Source organism: Lucilia cuprina, chromosome 6 (genome assembly GCF_022045245.1).
Source record: "Lucilia cuprina isolate Lc7/37 chromosome 6, ASM2204524v1, whole genome shotgun sequence".
NCBI classification, from domain to species: Eukaryota; Metazoa; Arthropoda; class Insecta; order Diptera; family Calliphoridae; genus Lucilia; species Lucilia cuprina.
The window spans coordinates 37,458,363-37,476,743 of record NC_060954.1 but is presented as its reverse complement, the minus strand read 5'-3'; the positions used below and the strand labels follow the sequence as shown (position 1 = coordinate 37,476,743).

The following is an 18,381-nucleotide window of genomic DNA, read 5'->3' as shown; positions in this document are numbered from 1 at the left end:
GTCTTAGGTCTGTCACAACGTCTCTAAAATGTGAAAATTTCAGATATAATGCAGAAAATCTGATATCAAATTCAACGCTGTTCAATCTATCAGAAATGTGTAAATAGGTATCAGGGTTTTGACTTTTTCCACATATTTTCGGCCTTTATTATTATATAAAATCTTTTATAATTTACCTTATAGAAGAACTTAAATTTTCATTGACAATAAAAAAGTTTTCATCTAACTTATGAGTAGTTTTGTAATTTATTCACTTCATTAATTTAATTACGCATATTCGTTTGTGCAAAATGAAAATTAAAAGATATATGTAGACATTAGAAATTTGAGTGATATTTACCCAGCAAAAACTTTACCATAATAATGTTTGTTATACATGACTATATTATGATTCAATGTGATCAAAATGTCGTTAAAAAATATGTACGGAAATCAAATTTATTTTGTTTATTGAATCAGTGAAATTACTGAATCAAAAAAGTAAAAACCTATAATAAATGACATGATTTACAAATTTCAATTTGATTCATAAAAACATAAAAACGTTATTCTCTACAAAGTGAAATACTTAAACATTTAATGTTATAAACCAAGTGAGAATTATTTCAACTCATTTAATTGTCGTTTAAAACAACACGCACACACAAACACAAAATAATATGTGTTAGGTGTGAGGCTAAAGTTGTTTTGTTGTTGTACAAATAGACATAGAACAACATAACATATAATGATTATTTATAACAACATAACATAAATGGTTATATTTCATGTAGCAACATAACATATAATGGTTATTTGTAAGATTAAATAGTTGTTAGTAACATAAAATATTTTCATTGTTACTATTATTTAGTTATTGAAAAAATTATTATTTTTCAATGAATCATACTCAAATTTATAGTTGCCATGAACATGAAAATGATTACAGTAACAACAATATTGTTTAAATTAAATTAAAATAAAAATTAAATATTTTCGATAACAATATATTGTTAAAGTCAACATAGTTTAGTTATAGTAACCATATTGAGCTAAGTTTTATCTCTACATGCAGTGGTTACAATTACCAAGTTTTTGCTGGGTAGTTAAATTTAAAAATTTTTATAAAACCAAACAATTACGACATATTTTATTACATTTACGTAATTATAAATTTTATATTATGTTTAATTAGGCATAATATTTTAATTATATATTATTAATTATTAGAATTTTTATTATCATTGTTTAAAGAATAATTCTAGGATGTATAGCATAGTTGTAGGCTAAACTTATTCAAATGCCTTATAGGTATGCTAAATATTTGCTCTGTTCTTCTTTTGGCAAACAATACTTTTTATTAAGTATTTGTTTTTGTTTAATCCTTTAACGGTAGTTTGTTGAACGTTAAAAGTTTGAGTTTGTTCAATTATTACTTTTAATACTTCAGGATACTTATTACTACTATAATGACTATTGTTGCCAAATAAAAATAAACAAAAATAAAAGTTTTTTTATATTCTCTTTTTTAGGGAGTAAATATTTTATCAGTGTTAAAATGCCCAGTGAATTGTTGAGTATTTAAAGAACGATGTATACTTTTAGGAGAAGATGAGAATTTTTTATATGAAGCATGACTATATGCTGAGAGCTTTTAGGATTTTTCATAGATTTTGAAATAACATAACTCACTGGGTTACATAAGCCATTGTAATGTGCTTAACAAAAAGGTAGATTTATATTTTTTGTGAATTGGGTAAAATGAAAAATGGAAGTGTAGTTTTTTTTTTTTGTTTAATTTCAACCTTTTTCTAAATATTTTTTTTTTGTTATTTGTTGTTTAACAATTGTTTTGTTTGTTTTGCAAATAAGTTTTTGTTTTTGTTGTAAAAAGAATATGCTCAACATACCAACATGTTGAAAAAAGAGGAAACGGATATAAAATAATGAACACCAACAGCAATTATTTTGAAAACAAATTAAAGCTATTGTACAAAACAAACAATAAGTGACACTTTACAAAAATAAAATAGAAAAAAATGTAAAAAATTGCCGGAAGAAATTGAACTTCAATTAAAAATAAGTTTACAAAAAAGCAATAGTAAAAAATAGTATTTTATATAAGTTAGTATTTTTTTAAATACACCTAAAAGTATGCTTTTTATTTTTACATAAGTTAGCCTTAGCATATGCTTAATGTTATGCAATATTTATTTTTTTTTTATTTATTAGAAATACAATTTAAGGTTTTTATATAATATATTACTATTTGTAAAAAAGATTATAAACTGAACAATTGTTTTAGACCATAACCAACAAATTTTCGTTTTGTTTTTCTCTTTATCGTTATTAAACCTAACCTAAACCCCTAAAAGTATGTCAAACATTTCAATTATAAAAAAATAAATTTTATGTAAAATTTACTAAATCCAATTTATAATATTTTTATTTCTACTCTATAACAACATAAAATTTTACTTTGCTTAACCATAAAATCAATTTAAATCCCTAAAAATATGCATAAGTTTTTTGCTTTCATACACACACATACATACATACATACATACATATATAAATAGTTATATCATAAAGCCTGTCATAAAAATGTCTATCGTTTTATATCTATATACATACATATATATTCTTATTGTTGGCTTAAAAAGTACAATATAAAACTCAATTATGCATGATTTAACTTGCACATTTACTTTAACATGCAAATACAACTAAAAATCCCTACATATAGTATATACATAAATGTTACAATATTCTCAAACTAAATATGTCCATCAACGTCAATAAAATAACAAATTTTTTATTGGTTAAAAACAAATTTGTTGCTATCAGTTTAGGTCAGTTTCGTTAAGTATGGGCTTAGTAATTGATGCAAGAATGACCGCAAAATTGTATAAAAATATTTAGCTTATAAAATGAAAGCTTATTCTGGTTCGTTAAATAAAATACATTCAATTAAATGTTATTTTTCAATATAACTCGTAAAAAGGACTAATGGAACGTAGACATGAATTGAATCTTAATATTTTGTTAAATTTAATGGTAATATTTTGTATGACGTTTGAACGTTTTTAACTCCAGAGGTACAATTACTTACTAACATGTTTAGAATACTATACTAATTCTTAGAATCAAAATAAATACTGTTATTCGGATTTAACCATATTTGTATTATTGGGTTGCTAAAGGTTAGGATAATAACAATTTTTTATTAATAATCTCTATTTAATCTCCAAAAATCCATAGTTTTAGAAATTACCGATATCTATTGTCAAGAGAAAACATTAAAAATATAAATTTCCTTTTCCTCCATGGATCCGTTTTTATAGTTTTCTAAAACATATATACATAACTATCTATTACATTTAAGCTAAATTTGATTATAATATATCGATACTAATATAAACATTTGGATAGTTTCCGGATAACGATCGTAATAGGATCTTTGGTTCATTATAAAATAATATTTTCTTAATGTAAAGATTAAGGGGGTTATTTCGTAAATCCCTAAGTGGGGTAAAAAAAATTTATTAATTATAAAACTGAACCATTTTATACGCAAAAATACTTATGGAGCGAAATTATCAATTGATCAAATTTTCTAAAGAGAAGCTTACATGGGTAATAAGATAAATTTTAGACTGCTCATAATACAATATGTTAAATAGATTTTTTTCTAGAACTTGTTTACATTGAATTTAATCGCATACAGTTATTTTTAGGCTTTTAAGGAACGTAAAATCTTTTTCCAGAGGGGTCCATTGTATTGAGGATTATGGTCCAATCATTATATTATTTCGGAATTTATGTCCCACATAACTTTTCCGTGTCGATTTTTTTCGCAGTACAGTTATCTTAGAGTCAGTAACATCCGCAGCGGATCTTATATGAGGACAAAGATATATTAATTATATTCCGATTATCTTAAAATTGCAAACAAATATATTGGTTCCTTTAGAACTTGTCCATCACGAAGTATATTGCTGAACATGAAATTATGCCAGGTATGAGCATTTATAATATTTTTTTGAAGTGAATCCTAAATGGATTCAAAAATCCTAAATGGATTCAGCCTATTGAAAATGGTTGAAATCGGTTTATTATTTCGACTAGCCCCCATACAACCGTACACCCTCCCCCCAAATTGGGCCTTTGGGCTTATAATTAATTTAAATGATCTATTATGTCAACAAATGTCGACAAAACTTAGTTTTATAGAACTTTAAATGACACTACCGATTTTTGTAATGATCGGGCTTCATTTGACCCTAGCCCCCATACAAACTCCCCTTCAGAAAATGACTTAAAAGTCAAAATTCACTTACAAACACTAATAACACTTTCAAATTCTACATAAATAACTTTGAAGTAGACGTAACTCCCCCTACCATCATTTATAAGAATAGGGACATATTTTGCCCTACTCCCCTTTGAGCTCTCTTGTAAAAAATCTCTTTAAAAAAAAAACTAAAAATATCCCCATTTTTAACATACTGCCTGGTGTAGGGTATCATATGGCCATATTTTCATATTTGTTTTATATTAAAAACAATAAAAATTTTTCAAAAAAATGTAAGTTCACACGATTTTTTAACATTTTCCGAACATTTTTCTGTCAATGTAGAAAGAACTGACAAACTTAGATCACAGCTTTTCGACTCAAGGTAAAAAGTTGTGAAATGGAATTGAATTTTCATTTTAGGCGGGAAAATCAGCTAGTTCCATTTGGAACTACTCTAAAGTATATATATGAATATTTCTCAGTATTCCGGTGACGTTTATGGAGGCTATAAACCCGAAATTTTTCTAAATTGTATACTACATTTTCACTATTAAATCCTAAATTTTTATCAAATGGGTAAGATGGTCCTTAAGTTAAGAACATAAGATTAAAGTAAAGTATATCAAAATTATATTCAAAAACGTAATCAGAACATTTTTTTTTCTAAAAAATTAAAGAGCAAAAACACCCATATATTTACCTTTAAATACATACAAATACAAAAAAAAATGTTTACATACATATATACATATGTATATACATGATATGTATATCTAACAGTTATATACTTGACATAGCAACTTAACTTTAATAAATAAACAACAAGAATTAATTTCCCATAGATTTTCTTTAGTTGTTACCATTGATGGACAACAACTACAATAAAAACTAGAATACCCCCTAGCATTATCCTGGAATAAGGCAGCAAAAAAAAAACAACAACGTAAAACTTAATACAATACTAACCTCAAATTTTCCAATTCATTGCGTAAATCCAAATCATTTGAAATTGATTGTTGCTGTTGATTTTGTTGTTGGTGTTGTTGCTGTGGTTGATTGTTTTGTGTAATCCTTAGAGATTTACGTAAATTACGCTCCAATAGTTCGTAATCCTCACGACGTCGATTCATTAAAACATTTAATTGTTTCGACAACAAACGCACTTGATCTCTTAGAGTTAATGATTCTATATAATTACTATTGTCGTTATTATTATCAATTATTTGATAATTATTTTTAGTATTTGACATGGAGATATCATTGTCAGATCTAACACTATTACCACTAAAAATCTCATTATTGTTATTGTTATTTTTATCATTATAAATACTCATGTCAATGAAATCATCATTATTATCGTTATCTTCATTAACATTATCGTTATCGTTAACAAAACGTAAAATTTCACCACTAGAAGTTTCACTATACGAAATACTTTCATCGTTAGTATTGTCGAGATTAACATAATTATCACTGTTATCCTTTTTACCGTCACTATTTCGTAAAATCATTTGTCGTATGGTTGTCGTTGTCATGCCAGTACTTGCAGTTGTAGGTGATGACATTGTATTCACTTCCGTGGAAATATCGCGCATTATATTATTCATATCATTGATAACACTGGCTTGTGTTAAACCGGCAAAACCACCGGTCGTTAAGAGTACAACAGTAATAAAGGGCATAATTACTGCCAACAGGCTGCAATTTGTCAACGACATTTTTAACGTGGTTTCTTTCTTGTTGCCCTTTTTTGGTTTGTTATTTATTTTAAAAATACTTAAGAAAACAAACTTTTTTAAATATATTAACTTATTTTTCAATTTTTCTTATTAAATCATATTTGTTGTTATTACAGGATAATAATTTCTTTAGTATTATATTTCTTAAAAAATACACATAATATTTATTGATTTTTTGTTTTCTTTAAATTTATGTACTTCTTTTTAGTACATTTACCAAGATAAAAATTTTTATTAAATAAAATTTTTCACAATTTTTTAATATTAAACAATGTTAATATTTTTTTACAACTTCTTTAATTAAATATTAAAGAAATAAAATATACTACGTATCCCGATTTACCAGCAACGTATTTTAGCCGACAGTTGAATTAGGACTAAAGTTGTTTCATTGCTTGTTTCGTCCTTATATACACACAATACTATAGCAAATGCTCTTCTGTTCGTGTTATTCAAACTATGACAAGAGTATGACTAAAGCAAACAGGTTGTTATTACAAGAGTGTTTGTGCGTTGCTATAAGAGAGCCAAAGTGTTTTGTAGTGATACTAAGAGAATTTTTACATTACATTATTCTCTTTTTTATATGCAGGTAAATGTTATTGTAATAAATAAATCAAAAATATATTATTTTTCTTTAATATGTCGGTGAAATACAAATAACACAAATATTTATATTGGTTTAGAGAAGGAGTATTTAAAAAAATAAAACGAAGTACTTTCAAAAGAAAAACATTTAGCACCACTTCAAAAGGACTAAGGGGCCCTTATTCAGAAAGAAGAATATAGAACAATATTTGAAATTTTCTATGAAAAACACTAACAAAATCTGAGTAGTTTTCATACAAAATTTTAAAAATAGTTTTCTTCTTTCTGAAATCGGGCATAAGTGAATTTTCCTTCTGTGGAAGTGATGTTTTTTTTGACTTCCAAAGAAGCGAAAATAAACCATTTTTGTTTACAGCCATTTTATTTTGGAGTTGATTGATAAATGAGAGTAATTTATTTATTTATGTTTATACTATTTAAGTCAAATTAGTTCTATTCTATAATACTACAATTTCTCTTCTTAATAACTTCCGAAAAAATAACATAAAAATTACTTCCAAAGAATGACTTTAGATGTAGTGAATTTTGAATTAAATAACAAAAACATTCATCCTATTACAAGCCTGTGTTAAAATAATCTCTTCTTCAAGTCTTTTTCAGCACTTCAATGAAGTAAATTCTACTTATTTTTCGCTTCTTTGGAAGTTATTTTTTTGCTGTGGTCTTTTATCAAGACAATGGCATAGTCTGTAAATAATCTAGTCTAATTTGTAGACTAGAGTCCAGTTTATAGTCCTGACTATTGTTTTGCCTAATTAATTATGTAATAATAATAATTCTGGAATTAAGTCCAGTTTATAGTCAGGACTATACATTATAGTTTTGTCTATATTCTGCAATCTGCCCATGGTCTACACTATCTCAGGCATTGGAGACAAAGAATTTATGCCAAAGTCAACATGGAAATGTAATATTACATCATGACAACCCTTAGCCATATGTTGCAATACTTATATTAAGACAATTTAGAATGAAGTGGTCGCGAAGATTTTTCTCATCTGCCTTAGAGTGCAGGATAAAGAATTGAATACGTGTTGATCTATTGGTTCAAGAGGTTGCCCTTAACTCAGCGATTGGACTCAGCATAAGCAGTGTTTAACATATGACTCCAGACCAGTGCAATCCAGTGACAGTGTACACTGTACAATAATCAGCTATTTGAGTGTCATCTCTGACAATATTGATTACTGTATCCCATATTATCTTTTTGGCAAAAGCTTTTTAGTGTCGATTTTACAGAATCTAGATGTGGTTCTATCACATTTCATTTCCGATGATTCGTATAAGGTCTTAACCGATGTCTTCAAATCAAAAGATGTTGTAGGTGTTTTCTTCTACTGTACTTAACTGAAGTTAATTTTAAAACTCCTGACAATAAACTGACTCAGTTTTTATTGGTTATATAATTCTGATATTCGAATATATATACCGATAGCCTGGCTGCCTCAAGGGCTATAAGTAATGTTCCTAGAATGCCGAACATTCCTAAATGAGATTGCGAAACATTGCACAGTAGTGCTGTACTGAATTCTAAATTATCAACAGATAGCTGGAAAACCCATTTTGGAATCTCTTGATAAATTCTTGATCCACAAGCTTGTGCAACAGAGTTCGAGAGTATCGAAGTCCTAATTTAGTTTGGTAAAGCGAACCTACGAATCTCAACTGCAGTGTTGACTGACTATCCACTGGCTTTTTGAGCTCCATGTTAGAAGACTGAACCTTCCCAGAAATGACTTCTGCAAGAGCTATAAAAACGAAGAGGAAGACCAGTGTATTAATTACATCAACTGTCAGTACCATTCCTAAGCTGAGTATAAATTTCCTGCACGATCTAATGGATCTATCCTATGCTGATATCCGAAAGAATCCTTTATTAATGTGATAATGTGAAAGATATGTTAGGACACAGCAATAGGAACCCCACTAACATAGCATATAGTGCAGAACCTTGCCACATCCGACTGCTATTCATGTCGATCGATGCTGTACGATTTTTCGGGATATGCTCAAAACAGTCATGGAAACGTAATGCTGAGAAATTAATGAGTGAGTCGCTATCTAATTCCTGAATATTCTTGTACAAAACACTTGGAAATTGATGGAATAATAAGATCTATTTCGACCTATGACAAAGCCGGTAGAAGGAAGGGAAAATCAAATTACATCTGTAAATAAAGGTTTGTCAAGGTATGTTAACATTTCCCAAATTAAGATATCGAATACGAGCAACAACGGAGCGTCGAAAAAATCTTTGGACTTTCTACTTGATTCTATATTGTTCACTATGGAAATCACAATAGACCATATATAACTGTGAGTTTGTCATATAACCTAACCAAAAACTGCAAGAGAAATTAAACACATACATGTTGAGGTGACCATATTGCTAAAAATATGGTCACACATAAAAGAGAATTATAAGAGTTCTCTTAAATATTAAACACATAGCTCTCTTTTGACTTTTGTAAAGAGCATTAATACATTTCTTTTGGCTTGAAACAAATGGCCATTTGTTAGGTTTTTTGCCTCCTTTTTGAGTTTTGTTTTTATTTTCAATACCCAGAACGACAGATGTTTTTCTGAATTATAAAACCAGCAGCATGTACGACGTTACAGGTTTTTTTCACATTTTGTTTGTTTTTTTTTTTTGTTCATTCTATAATATTAATAAAAATGTGTCTGATTTTTTTTTCGCAGGGTTTTTTTTGTTAAAGTGCACCCGCGCAACAGTTTGTAGGTTTATGTGTAGTTTGTTTTTTTAAAATTTTCTTTTCATTTTGTTATTTGATGTACATAGTACTTGTGTGTAGCTATTTTCAGTAATGAGTATTATCGAGATACATAGTCGTAAAAGTCGTAAAATAAAATGTTCAACACAAACTTTTCAAAACAAACATTCACAGTATGCAGAGTAGTTTAGCACAAATATGTAGGTATGTATCTGCAATAATGGGAGTGAAGTAAAAGTACCAGTAATCGCAGTACTTACTTAGTACTCATACTAACAGTTTGTATGTAACTGCAGTAGATGTTAATGTGAATTCAGGTAGAAATGTAGTTCGTTTTATTCAGTTACTCATTTTTTATGTCATTTTTGTGTATATATCTACATACACTCTACTCTATTAAGTTCATGAAATGTATTTTATACATGCACAAATAAATTTTAAATTATTAAATGTGGTCGATTGCATTTTATGGTCCCTTGCACTCCCTCTCTGTATTCTGTTAATGAAAGAATATAAAAAATTTTAAAAACAAAATTATTGTTTAAAATTGTAGTTAAGTTCAAAGGGTTTTATAAGTTGTTCGCTATAGTAGACTTGTTTGTTTAGTGAATAATAATATTTCACTATAGCTTGAGTTTGAATTTCAGATGTGTGCCCTTTATCTATGTTCTGAAAGTGTACATTCTTAAAAAGTTTTATATAAAATGCATTACAGTAAATTTTAGGCTTATTTTGTAAATATTTAGAAAAAATGTTTTCTGCAAAATCCTTAATATAAAAATTGCAGGTCCAACTGAGATATCGACTGAACTTCTTTACTATTTTATTCCCTTCTTTATTGTGCATAAGTTGGATATACATTTTCTCAAATGTTTAAAATCTTCTTAACAAAATTGTTAAATGTTTGAAACTGAGATTTCAATATGTCGTCTGAAGTGTTATCTATTTATGACCAAATACGAATAAAACTATTTTTAAGCAGTGGCGCCACTAGTTTAAGTCTTGAGATGGTAAACATTCGTAATTTCTCCTCCGGAGGTATGTTACCTTGATGAAAAACCCCATATTGGTGTAATTGCAATCCCGGAGAAAAGTACTGGTAGCACCAATACTTCTAGTCTGAAGGGACAATAAACTAGTGATGATTAAAAGTAAACTCGGCCTTTCCTTAGTATCGAACCAGAGCACCATATTATGAAGTAATACGGGTTATTTGGTTGAGGTACCTTCGACTTCCACGTAGTGGCTGTGGTTTAAACCCAAATTAGCAAGAAGGTTGGGTACGCGTTTGTGTGCGGTGTGGGAGAGGGATTCTTAGTTATATCTGTGACAATGTCGGAATGACAGAAGGGGTAACAATTGAAGTAGCGGAAGAGTTGTAGAGACGATGGAGAAGTTTTTTTTATATCTTAAGCTCTAATTTATCGGCCATTTTTCCTCATGGTTGAGTGTGTATTTGGAATTTACTCTAAATATGCTCAGCTTATCACAGTAGCTCTTGTGTCCACTGAAATAGTCTGGTTATGTAGTTGTGCGACTTTAAGAGGTCCAGGAATGCACTGGGATGAGCCTTTATTAGATGAGAATGTTTGTTGGGTCATACAATTTCTCATATCATCAATAAAACGTTCTATCGGATCTAACCAGTGACTGGGTTCCTTTATCGGTGTTGGATTGAACTTGCTCATGACACCTGTCATTCCCTATGGAAAGAGATTAGATAGCTCGAGTACCTCAGCGAAGTGTTAATATACTGGACCGGAAATTCCAAAAGCGTCTAGGATACGCAATGGAGCGGTTGTGAGTCGTTACAGAAGCTCACCCAGTGATTAAAAAAATACCACCGTGAAATTAGATCAGCACGGCAGGTGTTCACGTAAAGCACTTCGACATTCATACGTAGTTAGTTAGTTAGTTTGAAAGGAGGACACACATAAAATCCGAAGAAATACATCTAGGTTAGTCTACCAGACTAACCACTAATCAACCGGAGGCCACCTAACCTACCGGAGGCAACACATTCATTCGTAAGTTCTGTAAAATTAAATATTTAAAACTCACAGTCACGGGGTCTACAATATCAAGATGTGGAAAATGTGTGGGTGATACAACTTTTTATCGTCACTCTCGGGATCAAAAAATGCGTGGTTAAGTTTTGAATTATTTAAGAAATTATATTATTTATCAAAGTTAGACATGACCTTTTCTTATTTTTCTGTCAACATATGGATTCTCAACAAATAAACTGCTTGCTTATCCTTTAATGTTAAAAAGGAATCAACTCAATTTAGGATCCATTCTTGCTCGAGAGCAAAACATTTGGAATCGGTCCCACATTTTGTATTGATCAAAACAAGTAGTATTAGGACAAAACAAGGCCTGGGCTTTATGTCGGATGAGGTAAATTTTCCAACAACTTCTTTCTAAATAGAATTTAACTTTCCCGAAAATCAGAAGAAATATAACTCATATAACTCATAACAAAATATTGATATCCATAAATGTAGCAAAAATATTGCTCTTATATACATAAATTCACTATAAAATTGTTTTGCGATCGGTCCATATTTGGTCATAGCTCTCATACTAGGTCTAGAAAATCACTAAGATTCACAATATTAATTACCAAATAATGATATAGATACACAATTTTCAATTTTGTCTTTATATACATAATACAGATACATTGTAAATATAGTCCATTTCTGAAAAATATTTAAACGCAAATGCATATTTCTGAAAATCACTGATTACTACATAGTTCACTATTAAAAGATAATATTTCGATCATTCTGATAAAATTATATGGAAAAATAGTCGACAGGAATATGTTTGTAAATACACAAATCTTTCTCCTAATTTTTGGCATCTGCATAATCTTTTCATAAAAAAATCATGGCATCCTTACGAGGTCCACAACTTAAACTCAATATAAATTTTTCTGTGCCTAATCAAAATTAGTTCCACACGAGAATTAATGTTAGTACCCTCATTACGGAAACAAAACTTTTGTTTGAGTTATCTAAAAATTAGATAGTTAAATGGATTTTAATAAGAAGAAGCTTGCTGGTGGAGGGTATTTTTTTAGAATATATCCGAAAAAATGTTTGTGTTTTATATCTTTCCGAAATGCTTATTCATTACGATTCTTTTACAAAGAAGTTTATTTTATTTATTTCTAAATGGCAGATTTTTAGCAAAAAGTGAAAAATATCGATATGGTTCCCTTGTAAATGAACTTGGAAATTTCAGAGCCTTTGCGTCACCTGTTAACGTTATCCTATCAGCATGTTATTTGTAGAAATTTTTATCTCCGAAACTTCTTACATCCACCATGGATAAAGCTTTAAAATTTGAAATTTTAATTACGGACCAATATTTCTGAATGACAAAATCATTTTGGGTATCCATACCTGATCGAATTTGAATACAAAATTTGTTACACTATCTTAGTTATAATATAAGGCATTGTCATGTTACAAAGAACTAAGTAGAATTTTCTAAACTTGTTTTATTTTTGTCAAACTTAATGTTCCATTATTAGAATATTTTCAACCCTGTCTTTATTTATATATGCCGCCGCGTTCACTCGGTGACTGAAATGTCTGAATGGTGGCTGGTTGTCTGCAGAATGGTTGGCTGACTGCCCTCCTTACTGCATAGATTGCATGCATGTTTCTTTTATGTTCTATATATATTATGTAAACTTCTTATTTAAACTATTTTTCTTGTTTGTTTTTTTTTTCTGCATAATACACTCACTTTGTTGCACATGGGAAATGTATGATGTCTGTATATCTTATTTTTGTGTAAAACATTCATGTATGTTTATGTACGTTTGTAATCCAATGTTTAAACAATTGCATTTTTTATCGCGCCCTGCCACATAGAGTAACTGACATTATGGTAGAACTACCTAAATACACACATCTTGTACATACATACATAAGTATATATGTATGTATATTTTTGCACAAATGCAAGTAAAATTTTAAAGTGAAATTGGTATGTATGTCTAGCGTTGTAAATTGTTTGGGTTACCATAGTCAACGTTATATTACAACTCTACAATTAAGTATCAAAGTGCAGTAGTGCAACAACAACATCATCACCACCAGCAACTAAAAGCAACAGCATGTACTAAGTACGTATATACATATGTGTGTGTTTTTGCAACTTCAATAACTCAACTTGCTTCATTTTTGGGCGGTTGTTTGCTTGGTGTTACGTTTTTGGTTAAGTCGGTTTTATTTTATGACATTTGCATACATTTTAAAATTTATTATTTGTTGTACGAGTACATTATGTTTTTTGAGCCACATGCATCCAAATAGACTGTGCACTCCTAGGACTTTTTCATAGAATACACACATTCTGCACAAAAAAAAAGGTTTATGCCACTGCGACAACATGACACTGTATGAACTTTGTACTGTTAATGCAGCAACCAGTATCAGCGTTTTGTCCTTAGTTGTTTGGTAGTTCATGTTGCATCGTCATCTTCTTCTTGTTGTTTGTCATATAAAGTTTGAATTTTAACTGGCATTTTATGCGTATTTTGCATATTTTTACTTTTTGATGAGATTCAAACCTTCATTTGTTTTAAATACCCTACACCATGATCACTGGTGATTTAGGGTATATAAAAGTTTGTATTCCGTCTGTTATTCTAAGAAATATTTATCTGATACCTAACAAATTTTATATCTAATATGGATCCTTATGAACGTGAATCATTTTATCAACGTAGGTCTATATGTATCCAAAATTGGTCATGGCTCCCGTAATAGATCATCTTCCGAAAATCACTTAAATGCTCTTAACTTCTTAAGAGAACAATATTCGATGTTTTGAGTATACATATATCTTCCTACAAAATATTTTTTCGGATCGGTCAGTAATTGGTCATAGCTCTCATATAAAGCCTACTTATGAAAACCTTAGGCCCTATCACAACGTAGTCTCCAGCAGTGTTCTTATAGCGACAACCCGTTTCTCAAGTCATTTTGGTGCAAAAACCTTCCGCGGCAAATCGATTTTCTAAAACCATTCTCAAACAAAATTTAATGAATATTTAAAAGTATAATAAAATTTTAAAACAATCCTGGACTTATCTGCGTATAGATATTGTGGTCAAACAATGACACCTGTTTATATAGAAATTTCCAGTTTTGTATTAAAAAATTTAAAATTTTGTTTTGAGTTAATATTTGAGATTTAATATCGAAAACTTCAAAAAAACTATTTTAACAATCGGAGAAAAATAATATAAATTTTCGACTTCTATTTTTATGCTCTATCGGTCCTATCCATTCCAAGATAGGGCGGATTTGAAATTTTTAAAAATTTAAAAGTTTTAACAAACTACGTTTATCTAAATATCTAGAAATGGTATTGAAATATAGGGTTCAGATTAACAAGGTTCCAACATCGACTTTTTGTGGTCTCTACCAAATTTTTATGTTTATGTCTCTATTTTATATTTTTTGTCGGATCAATTCATAATTGATTCTATCTGTCATATAAGATCCACTTCCAAAAATCACTTATTTCATTATACCCTCCACCACCATCGGTGGTAATAGAGGGTATATATAACTTTGTCATTCCGTGCGTAACACAAAAAATATTCATCTGAAACCCAACAAAATATAAACATTATATAAATATATTTTGTCTTTATATTCATAATTGGATCAAGCTCCCATACAAAGTCCTTTAAGGAAAATTTCTTAAAATCACATTACTCATTACCAAATAAAGTTATTGCTCCAAAATTAGGCACAAATATTAGTTTCGAATGCAAAAATTCTATTTCAAGATTTTTTCACGATTAGTTTATAACATGGGTGCGATCGGTCCCATACAAGGTCCCCTTCAGAAAATAACTTAAACACACATTACTTGTTTCTCAATTACAATACAAAATTTGATTGAAATATAGCTTTTATGTACAAAAATTTAGCTTAAAGAATCTTTTACGATCAATCTATAATTGGTCATATCTCCCATACTAGGTACAGCTCCTAAGAACGCTTTAACCGTATTTAACTAGTTACATTATCAATTTGTGTAGAACAAAATTGTATATATGTATTTTGAAAATCCTTAAATCTTTCATACACAAGCATGCATGTAAATAACTAAATATCGCTAAATGCTATAAAAATATAAAGAAAAGGGCGTTTGTAATGTTTAATAAATCTTGAAATTGTAATGGATTTTAATCTTGAGATCTTTCTATTTAAGACATGAGAAAACTCATTTCTACAAAACTTGATAAATTAGAAATGTATTAATATAAAAGTAGCTGGTGGAGGGTATATAAGATTCGGCCCTGCCGAATATATCCCTCTAACTTGTTTATAATGTAGATATCGAAATAAAATTAAATATATATACAAAAATATGTATGAGTATATTTTGTATATATGCAAATGATTCTGAAACTTATTTTCGGACTATATAAAAACTTCTTCATCACAATTTAGTAAATTAGGATATTTAAGATTCGTCATTGCCAAATATAGTACTCTATCTATCCATATACTTACATGAAATTATATCATCTTTTCAAATGCGTAGGTCTAAAATGTCATTGTTATATTTTGAATATTTGTACTACAGCATAAAAATATTGAAAAAAAATCTTCAAAATTAGATTTTAAATATTGTTAAAAGTAACACACACATACATATATACAAAATGTTCAGATAAATAGTAAAGTTCTTCGTGAAAAATTTAGGGTTATAAATTTTATATAATTTTTAGAAATTTCAAATCGATCCCATCCATTCCACAATGAGCACAGAAATATACGGCGAGAAAGTATATTACTTTTTCCCGAACATTAAAAAAGTTTTAAATGTCTTAAAGTTTTTTATACTTTGTCTAAACTAAATTTAAAAATACGATATAAGCAGGTATCTATACGGTGATAAGCCAAGGATAGGAACAGCGGTTTACCTCTCTTTTAAAATTAGCTTCCAAAAATGTTTATATACTATTAAAAATTCATAAAAATTTGTTTGAGAATGGTTTTAGAAAATCGATTTGCCACGGAAGGTTTTTGAACGCAAAAGATCTGAGAAACAGAGTTTCGGACTATTTTTGGTTATCACCCTTATCTACATTGTTCAATTAGTTTTCCAGATAAACGAATTTTTGTACTTAATTCATATGTGAGTTACTACTGCCCCTGATCGGAAATGTTTACATGGATGTTAAAGTCCTTCGTGTAAAATTTGTAGATTCTAACTCTTATAGTTTCTAAGATAAACCATTACTTGTACTCTCCACTTTTTGTTTTTAGTAATCATATTGACTCTAAAGTCTAATAATGGGTAATTTATCTGAATAAAGTTGATACATTCAAATATTGGCTATTAACCTTTGGGTTCTAATAAAATTCTAAGACTATATATTACTTTATGTTAGTCTGCCTACGTAAAGATTTACGTTATTGAAGGAGAGGTTTAGTACAACTTTGAATCTAGACCCAAGTAAATGTAGACTGAAGTTTTTAAAAATATAATTACATTAGCCCCTAGCCATAAAACCAAAGTCACGTAATGTAGAAGAATAGAATAGAAAACATCGGACCCAAAAACATTGGACTCATAAAGTTCTAATAATCAATTTTTTTAATTCCTGCCTACAGAGAACCGATTTCTTTCGTTATTTAATTCCATGATTTACTCAGGCAAATAAACATTTGTATGATTTTCGGAATATAGCTATATATAATTTTTGTGCAATTTTATCTTGATATTAAATAGTTTGGATAATTTTCGGATTGATCATTATAAATTTTGATAAAAATACTTTGATTTTCATAAATCTCATTTAAGTCAAATTTGTTCACTAAATTGTTGTTTAACTTTCTTATTTCTTTGAACACAACACCCAATTTAATTGTTGTCACATAAGATTCGACTTAACCGAATATAGCACCCCTTCAAAATACTTAACAGTTCTTCTTTGTTTGTTGATCACATAAAGCCTAGTTGCTTTTCAAAATGAATAAATAGCATAAGTATATGTATGTATACTAGAATGAAATTAGTTTTTGTTCCATAACTCCTTATCATGGTCTCTAGCATTATCCTTTTTAAATATGAGTAGGAACAAGAAAAAAAAAACTGAATATGTTTTACAAAAACATTGCATGTTATTATAATTCCATGTTTAGATCTAAAAATTCGCATGATGCCTGTAAGTACATAAAATGTTTTTCACAATAAGTTAAAAATTACAAAAATATCCCAATATTTTTAAAGGGAGTCAATGTAAGATTACTTTGGTGACTCCTTATAATCAAAGTGAGGTATGTTTTTTGTAGTCTGTGAAGAGTAAATTGATTTGCAAGTCCTTAAATGGTTGGTGAAAACTTCTTCGTAATACCCATAACAAACTGCAGGGTCTAACTTATATCTGTATGTAATTATATCTAATGCCATAGTTGTATAAATATCTCTGTTGCATATCCTTTTTCTATAAATATATGTAAGCTCTGTTTGGCTTTGTATGTGTATATATGTGGTTTTCATTATCCCTTTTTATGTTTATACTTTTTATACATATCTGGGTATGAGCTTTAATTTACATTCCTGTTTATTTTAAGTCTTTTTTTTTTGTTCAATGTACAGACAATAAAACGCACAAATACATGCATGCACACATGCATATACACGAGTTTGTGAATGAGTATAACTGTCAGTTGATTTTTATTGTACATTCCACCATGTGGCACTTTTAAACCAGTAAAAGAGTTGCAACAAACAAACAGAACGTTGCACCATTCATATTACACATCTACCAACATCCATACATATACTTATTCCTATTCATATTATGGTCAGTGTGTTGCGGAGGTAATGGTGTGTAACACTATGTCAGCGATTAAGTTGCTTGCTGCATGTTGTTACTGTTGCGGTTTACAAATTTTTATATTTTTCATACCCTACACCAGCAAAGTGAAATAAAATAAATTTGTATAAAGAATGTTTAATATAATTCTTTATA

The 18,381-nt window shown here is 29.0% G+C and overlaps 1 protein-coding gene across 1 annotated transcript in view; it reads right to left on the bottom strand.

Annotated features, from left to right (window-relative positions):
- Nucleotides 1-6,146, bottom strand: part of LOC111690834 (protein scabrous) — a 36,053-nt gene extending 29,907 nt beyond the window's left edge. The window contains exon 1 of the mRNA XM_046954986.1: nucleotides 5,243-6,146. Within this exon, the coding sequence (XP_046810942.1) occupies nucleotides 5,243-5,994 (752 nt within the window). The 5' untranslated portion in view covers nucleotides 5,995-6,146. The remainder of the gene's footprint in view (nucleotides 1-5,242) is intronic.
- Nucleotides 6,147-18,381: the final 12,235 nt, after the last annotated feature.